This window comes from Solanum tuberosum, unplaced genomic scaffold (genome assembly GCF_000226075.1).
Source record: "Solanum tuberosum cultivar DM 1-3 516 R44 unplaced genomic scaffold, SolTub_3.0 scf00239, whole genome shotgun sequence".
NCBI lineage: Eukaryota > Viridiplantae > Streptophyta > Magnoliopsida > Solanales > Solanaceae > Solanum > Solanum tuberosum.
Genome location: NW_006239163.1, coordinates 695,397 through 704,108, shown reverse-complemented (window position 1 = coordinate 704,108; position 8,712 = coordinate 695,397). Strand labels below are relative to the sequence as shown.

Below are 8,712 nucleotides of genomic sequence, written 5' to 3'. Positions count from 1 at the left end.
TTACTTAACTTCTAGGCTTAACTCTTGACTTCACTTGACTTAGAAACTAACTCTCATGCATGAGAAAGTGTGAAAAGAATGGGGGAACTTGGCGTCCTTGGCGCTCTGCAAGGCGCGGGGCGCCATCCCTCGAAGCTCAGAAGGACTGCTGGGGCGCACTGCTAGGCGCGGCGCCCCATAGGGGAAACTTCAGAGCCCCTGCTGGGGCGCGCTGCCTGGCGCGACGCCCCAGCCCCTTTTCCCCGAAAACTTCGACTTTTCTCCTTCATTTCTCCAACTCTAAACCTCCTCAACCTCAAAGGCTCCAGCCCCAAATCTTAGAATCATAAACTCTCAACATACAATAGATTTCAACTCAAAAACACAACCGGAAACATGTCCCAAATCAACAAGGGACTTCAACAACACAATCAACAACATCAACAACACAACCCAACAACTTCAACAACATAACCAATCCTTTCTCGAAAATAAAACGAGTTTGGCGTGTGGGGAAAAGAACCAACCCACACTATGGGACTCACATACCCTAGTAGGGGATTCACCCCCCGACGATATCCACGATGATCTCCTTGCTTGCTCTTCTCTTTCTCCTCTCTTTCTCTCTTCTCTCCCAAGCCCCTAACTCTCACTCTTTAAAATGGGACAAACTGATCTAAAATTCAGTCTAACACAACAATATAACCAAAGGAATTAGTTAGGGAAAAGACCAAAATGCCCTTAAAATTTCCGGACGGATTTCCCTGCCAACTGCCCAACTTCCAAAGGGCATAACTCACTCATACGAACTCGGAATCGGGCAAACTCGGTGGCGTTGGAAAGATCGTTCCACGAGATTCGCAAACATAACTAGAACTACACCTAAATCATCCTGAGTTAGGAGTTATAACTATTCAAAGTTAGCCAAAAACTCATCTTTTTCCATACTTGGCCAAATTTCCAGATTCTGAATTTTTTCCAAAAATGACTATTTCCAATTTCAATCTTCTTAATAGTTATTTCAAATTTTCGGATGTTACATTTAAAGGAATTATTGAATCCCAGATTTATCATTTTTACAGTGAGAAAAGAGAAACTTTGATTTCTAAACAAGGAGTTCAGAGTTAATTCAGAACAGTTGCCTCATTTAAGAGGATAGTTGAGCAATTATCTTAAACTAGAGAAAGAGTAATGTTTTTATACATTGAGCAAAGGCAAATATTATTGGGTGTAGTATTGAGCACTGATATGAGGGAGAGTTCTGACAACTCACAACCCCCATAAACCATGTCTTGCCAATATGGGTACATGATCATACTTTTTACATGAATCCTTAGAGCTTCAGGCATAGCTTAGTGGATCCACTTAGTTGAGGTTTCTTATATTCTGGCACGATACAGGACAGTTTTGGCAGCGTGGACAAGATGTTGTATCATCACTTAGCTCATAGTGATGGTTGTCGGTTAGAGAATCTCCCAATAGAGTTAAAGTATATTTTATATATCACTTATTATGCTAAATTTCAAAGATTGAGAAAGTATATTTATAAAATTTTAATGATTTCACTTCCTTATTTATTTACATTCAGTTGAGTATATATCTACATCTATTGCAACCCTTTCTTTCAGTTGTTTTATATTCAGCTATCTTACCTACCCGTATATTCAATGTGTTGATGTCACTCAACCTGCAACTTTTATGATACAGATATAGGTGTTCAGGATCATCAACTGGCGTTTCGTTGAGATCACTTTGCGCTTTAGACACCTTTGGTGAGCCTCCTTACTTTCCGGAGGATTTCACAATTTAATTTCATGTTATTGTTAAGTTGTCATGGGTCTTGTCCCGAATTCTATCCTAGTATTAGAGCCTACATAGATAGTTAATGTTGATGAGTCTCTCGGTATTTCCCTTTTGTTTGAGACATTTTGAGATTGTTTTGCAAAGTATTATTATTATTGTACTTAAGTATTTTCAGAAGTTGAGTTAAGTATTTACTTGAGTTTGAATGTTATAAATTCTATTTTTAAAGCTTCTTTATTCTTGAGTAAGTCTTCCGCTAAATAGTCAGTCAGGTCAAGAGTTCGCTTGGGGATCAAAAATGATTCTTGAGTGTCGGCCACATCCAGGGTGTAGGCTCGGGGCATGACATGAAGTTCAACTTTAAAATCCCTTTCCATGGTCTGTAAACCGTTACATGGACCCTGGAGTCTTCTTGTCATATTGAAGCCAAAATATCCCATTTTCTGATCCTTTATTCCACGACAAGGTCTACGGTTTGTGGATCCTTACACAGGTCGTACAAACCTCCTTTAAAACCATCCTTAAGTTCATCTTCCCTGAGGTCCAAGGGTATGGTCTACGGACCCATCCACAGTATGTAGAACCATCCACAGGTCATGAATCACAATCGTCATGTCAATTCCAAACAAATCACTTTCTAAAGGTGTACGGGTATATGACTCGTGAATCCATTTACGAACGGTACAACTATCTATGGTCCCTGGCTAGGTGAAATTCCATTCTCTGAGGCTTCTTCGATGGGTGCTTACGGACAATGAAAGCTTGTACAGTCCGTCAACACCTCCCCTGAAATTCAAATATTGCATACTTCAACAACTTAATTTTCACCTTCCAACTTTATCTGAGTTATGCACTTCTGAGGTGTTATAATTGATTATTTATATCCTTTTATATTTGATGACATTATATTTACTGGAAATCAAGACCACGGTGTTAGACAAATTATCAATGTCCTTAATTAATGTTTCTCTATCAAGAACCTATGCCACTGAACATTTTTTGTGGTGTTGAGGTTCTGTCATAGCAAGGTGGCCTACTATTGTCAATTGAATTATATAGAAGACTTTCTCCTGGAGGCAAATATGCAAGACAACAAAGGAGTTCTTACTCATATGTCCGTCGCTAATGTTCTCAGTGTAGACCAAGTTGATCTTATTGTTCATGGCTCTTTCTTATGGACAATTGTTGGCAAGCTACAATATTTGTCCTTCACCATACCTTACATTGCGTTCAAAATAAATAAATTATTTAAGTTAATGCATTGCCATCAATTTAATCATTGGAAGACTGTTAAGTGGTTGCTTTGATAGCTCAATCAAGCCTCTTCATTTGGGCTTTAAATAACCCATGAGAAAGATAATCGAATTATGGTGTATTCTGACTCTGATTGGGCCTGTCACCTTCCACAATTGGTTATGTAATAAATCTTGGAAGTACGCCATTTTCATGGTCGTCCAAAAAGCAATGGTCCACCACTCGACCATCCACCAAAGCTAATTGTTGAGTTGTTCTTATTGTAATGACCCTAAAGGTTATTTTTGAATTTTTTTGAAAAATTATCATTTTACCCCTTTTGATAATTTCCCCATGTCATGTTTGGTCAATTTACGAAGTTGGTTTTGAAATCGGGTCATAAAGTTGTGATTATTGGAAGTTTTAGAATTGTTTTATGAGACTTTAAGTTGTTAAAAGTTGTTTTTCTCAACAACTAGATCTACAAGTCTCCGAATAGAATTTCATCATTTTCATCAGATCCAGAATACGGGATTTGGTCTAGTAATGATGTTCTTTTCAGACTTGTAGTCCTTACGAGAAAATTGAGCCATTGAGTTGTAAGTTTAAGTGCACTTAAACAAGATTTGACTTTAGTCAATATTTAGAGTTTGGATGCTCGAATTAGATTTCTGAAAATTTCATTGGATTCGGGGGATGATTTTAGGTCTAAGTGAGGTCTTACTTGAATTTTCAGAGCTTTTGAGGGCAATTTGGTATATTTGAGCGAAAGTTAGTTTATTGCGACTTTAATGGGTTTTGGGTCAAGGAGACCTCAAATCCTTGTTTCAACAATTCCATTGAGTGTGGAACATCAAATTTAATTAGGTTGCATATATGGTTTGTATGTACAAGGTTCTGAACAAATCTCGAGGGTGCATTTGATGAACTTATGTGTCTTGGTTTGTTGTTGTGTTGCTGATGTCTGGTGCATGCTGAACTTCTCCTTGGGATCGCAACTTGTCCTTCACGATCAAGATGATGATATTTATGTGCTTCACAATCGCGAGGTGGGTTCCGCGATAGCGAAGGGTTAGAGGTGGTGAGTTTCACAATTATGAGATGGGTTCCGCGATCACAAAGGATTTGTAGGTTGTGCATCATGACCGTATGGGCCTTGATAATGATTTTATTGGTCAATTAATGAGTTGACAAGTATTACTCATCGCGATCGCAAGGTTTGGGGTCTCAATTGCGAAGAGTAAAGTGACGTGGATAGAATTCCTTTCCAAAAGTTGGGGTTTCATCCCCATTTCACTATTTTTGAACCTTGAGAGCTCGATAGAGGCGATTTTAAACTGGTTCTTTGAGATTCTTCGATTGGGTAATGATATTTTGCTCCCCATATTCATTACCCACTAACTATTTCATGATTGTTACGATCAAATCACTAATTTTGAATTCAAACTTTGTGGTTTTCACAAGAACTTGATGTTTAAGAAAAATGTAGGTTAAAGCTTGATTTCAAATCTATTTTCAATACGATTTTCACTAATGAGTTTCTAAATCTTTGGGTATCATAATTTTATAGAAAATTCCAGATTTAACCACAATCCTCGGGAATGACTGTTTGGATCAATTTGGACCTGATTTCTAAAATCAGCGTTATGGGTGTTGTTGTTTATTATTTCTTATTGGGATTATTTATTTGATTATATTGTGGTGATACTGGCGCACCTCCCCAGGCTGACCCCGACTTTCCCGGTGAATTATTTTGGCTTAGGATTCCAAATTTAATTAGGAGTGGGGATTAATTTTCCTAAACTCTATAAATAGGATCCTAGGTTTATTTTGTAGAAAGTCGGCTTATTTTTTGTGTGCAAGAGCAAGGGATAAACAATTCATCTTAGTTTTCAATCTTCTACACTTTCTTTAATTTCGAAGTTCATGAAAACAATTGTATTTGCTTTTTTGAATAGTATGAGTGGCTACAAGCCTTTGTTCTGGGGTTGTAGCTATGGGTAATTGTTGAACATCGATTTTTATGGATTAATTTGTGTTATCATATAAATTACTTTAGTATTCTTATTTTAGTATTTCGTAATTGGCCACCATTGATATAAATATATTGTATATTCTTGAAATCGAGAGGCGAATATGCAGATAGACCAAAGAATATAAAAGGCTTGATCTTTCTTGCATATCACTTGTTTAGATTCATGTTAGGATTGACACTCGGACGAACACCGGGCTTGATTATGAAATGGGATGAAAAATAAATGATATTCAATTGAGTTTATTTATCCCTGCTCAATGATGTAGTTAAACATTCAATTGGAATAGGCGATTAGAGGTCGAGAGATCATGATCACAACATCAACCCTGTAAATCAATAATTTGATAACCTTAATTAATTCATACATGAGATGGGATACATATAGCCTTAAGTAAGCTACAACCCTGGAAATGTTCATTTATTGTTTAAAACACTGAAATAGAAGTTGTCACTATTAGTTATTTTTAAAGTTGAGTTATTTGCAATAGTACTATAGAAAACACAAGTTTTTTGAGAACATTTTATTTAATTTGTGGAATTAGTAGAATTGATTTAAATTGATCGTAAGTCCTTTGGGTTCGACAATCCAGTTCTAAAAAGAGTCATTAATTACTTCTACGACCACGTATACTTGTGTGTGCATTTGGGAGCAACACTATTGATCAGGTTGTTGATGTCCTAACCAAGCCACTTCTACATGATTTTTTCAATCCTATGTTTAACAAGTTGGGTATTGTAGATGTCAACACCAATTTGTGGGGCTGTAAAAGAGATATATGTGAATAATTTTTAATTATGTCATAGTTATCTACTTGTACAACTGGGATTAGTTGTAGTATCACTTTAGGACTCATTGTTGTATCAACTCCTATATATTCTTCTTTAGTGTATGACCAAAATATAATTCTTCTCTTTCTCTATCTAGTCTTATTTAATACTTTTAATTTCAAATCGTAAACTTAGATAGGTTATGTTGATAGAATGGAGTGCTACAATATTCACAATTTACACGTTGTTTTGATTGTTATTACATATTGTTTCATAAAGCATCATATCATATTCAAATATTAATTAGTTTGTTAGATAAGAAAAGAGACACAAATTCGTTGTATCATTTTAAAAATTTATATTAAACTATAAAGTGTATGAGAATACTCTAAAGTGGTTTATACATGTTAAATTGTGTTAGGATTTAGATTTTCTTATTACGGTATTCTTCAACTTGTCATAAGTTACAAGTATACTTTACGAGTTACAAAGGTTCTCGAACACACAAAAATAACTTAAAATTTTAAACTGAAGTTCTTAAACATAATTGTACGTCAATATAAGTTAGAAATTAAATATTTTTATGTTATGAAGCTAATAGTGGAAGGTATTTTATTAAGCATGTCTACATTAGGAAATATACAGAGTTGAACAAGAGAAAATATAGAAAATATACAAATACAATTAAAAAAACCTCAAAAACTATCATCAATTTACTTCTTTTTTTTGTGACAACTATCATCAATTTACATATTAACTTACTAAAACATAAATAACAAAAGAATGACACAACAAAAACTTTTCCAATAATTCAGTAAAATAAATTTAACTAAAAAAATATGTTATTTGTAATTACTATAGTTCGGATTGACAAAGATAGAATGAAACAAATAAAAGGAATTTCATTAATATTATGATTTGGGTCAAATCCTACCGAATAAGGAATTATCATAAATATTTTTATTTTTTTGCTATTTGAGTTCATTTTCATCAAATAATATGATGATTCTATCGGTATAAATATATTTTTAAAACAAAGACTCAACATCACATTTTCTTACATCCTCAAATCAAAAGCTTAGCCATGAGAAGACCTAATGGCCACAGAAGAATTGAAATTGCGAGGAATCAAAATCAAACCAACTTACAAGTAACATTCTCAAAAAGACGTGCTGGCCTATTTAAAAAGGCAAGTGAGCTCTCTACTTTGGGCGGTGCTAATATTGCTATTGTAGCTTTTCCTCCCAGCAACAAAGAATATGCATGTAGATACCCTTCCGTCGAGTCAATTGTGGATAAATTTGTCAGAGAGAATCCTCCACCTGACACTGATGATCCTAACCCCATCATTGTAGCTCATCAAAATGCCAATATTGATGAGATCAATGAAAAGCTGAACAAATTGGAGAGATCACTCGAAAGAGAAAGAAAACATGGACAAGCACTTCAAGCATTGAGGACAAAACCTTCAAATGAAAAACTTAGCTTTTTTGACCTTAAGATCTTGTGCGAGTCCTTGGAGGCTGCGGATAAAAAAGTTGAAAAACTAGCAAGCCAACTTATGGAGTGTGGTATTGAATTTCCATATCAAACCATTGGAAGTGCACTCGCTCCTTTAAGAGCTAGGGAAAGCACTTCGTTCGATTCCGGCGAAGGGTCATCTAGATCTGGTGAATAGATTTTTCTTACTTTATTTAAAGTTCAATAACTTAATTTCGTATTTATAGAGTTAAGTATGTCATATCGATGATTAAGTTTTGATCTTAATTTTATCTTTCAGTATGTTCATCATGGAATGGAATAAGCTTTTATTTTGGTACTTTATTCGTTTGAATTACTTTGTCTTACTTTTTTTTGGTCCATTTAAAAAAGAATGTCTTTTTACAATACTTAGTTTATAATTTTCACATGTCATGTTTAAAACCACAAGAACCGCTAACCAACAGGTTTTCCACTTCTTGTTTATGGTTACCTTCCTAAGTAATAACTACTACCCAATATCGATTTAAAGAGTCTTTGTTGTAATAGATCTTGATAATTATACATTAAAGGAGGTACACTACATAATTTGTCCCCTGTATTTTAGAGAATCTACCCAGCAGTTTTACCTTCAGATTGCTTCAAGACAAGCACCACAGATCAACTACAGATTGCTATTATAAGACTAATGCCAGTTGCTAGGGCGACAATGAGGGGCCTTCCTTCCAAAGACAAGTGAAAATAACTTAATATAGTACAAAGCAAGTGCCAGTTTCACCTCTATTTTTTATGCTTTTAGTTATAGTTCCTGTCAGTATGAAACAAACTTGATTCCAACACAAGCACTATTATATATATTTATCACTGCATACAAGTTACAATGTAGAATACGCACAACAAAATAATAACACACTAACTAGGGAGAGATTAACCTAGAAGAAGGTAACTAGAAGGGGATGAGATACTAGAACAGAGAAAGGGGATGAGAGATAACTGGCGGTCAAAGTTCCGACATAATTAACAAATGATTGTTGGGCCTGGATCCCAAATAAAATTCTCTAATAGCCCATAGACCCTTACAGAGTTAGCTTTGTTCATAACACAGTCCCTAAGGTTTTCAAGTTAGGTACTTCCTTTCAGCTCATGAGTTGTAATATATATTGTATTACCTGTCCTCAAATATTGTGGGGATTTTCTTTTTTCTTTTAAATCTTTTTGCAACATGTCTGTGAATTCAGCATTTGTCTCAGCATAACTAGTTTGCCAAGTTTTTCACTAAAATGGTTCAGGAACCCATTCTAGTATGAGCTGCCAAGACGCTAAAGGATTTATACCTCGATAAACTGGTGAATGACTTGACTCAATTAGTATTTTTTTTCTTTTCTGATAAAGTACGAGTACTTTAATTAATGACA

The 8,712-nt window shown here is 35.0% G+C and overlaps 1 protein-coding gene across 1 annotated transcript; it reads left to right on the top strand.

Annotated features, from left to right (window-relative positions):
- Positions 1-6,902: 6,902 nt before the first annotated feature.
- LOC107062524 (agamous-like MADS-box protein AGL62) lies at positions 6,903-7,496 on the top strand. Its single transcript, XM_015313224.1, has one exon. The coding sequence runs from the start codon at positions 6,903-6,905 to the stop codon at positions 7,494-7,496; it is 594 nt and encodes a 197-aa protein (XP_015168710.1).
- Positions 7,497-8,712: the final 1,216 nt, after the last annotated feature.

Excerpts from the sequence above, each read along its gene's own strand:
- LOC107062524 (XM_015313224.1), top strand. The coding sequence starts at position 6,903 with ATGAGAAGACCTAATGGCCACAGAAGAATTGAAATTGCGAGGAATCAA.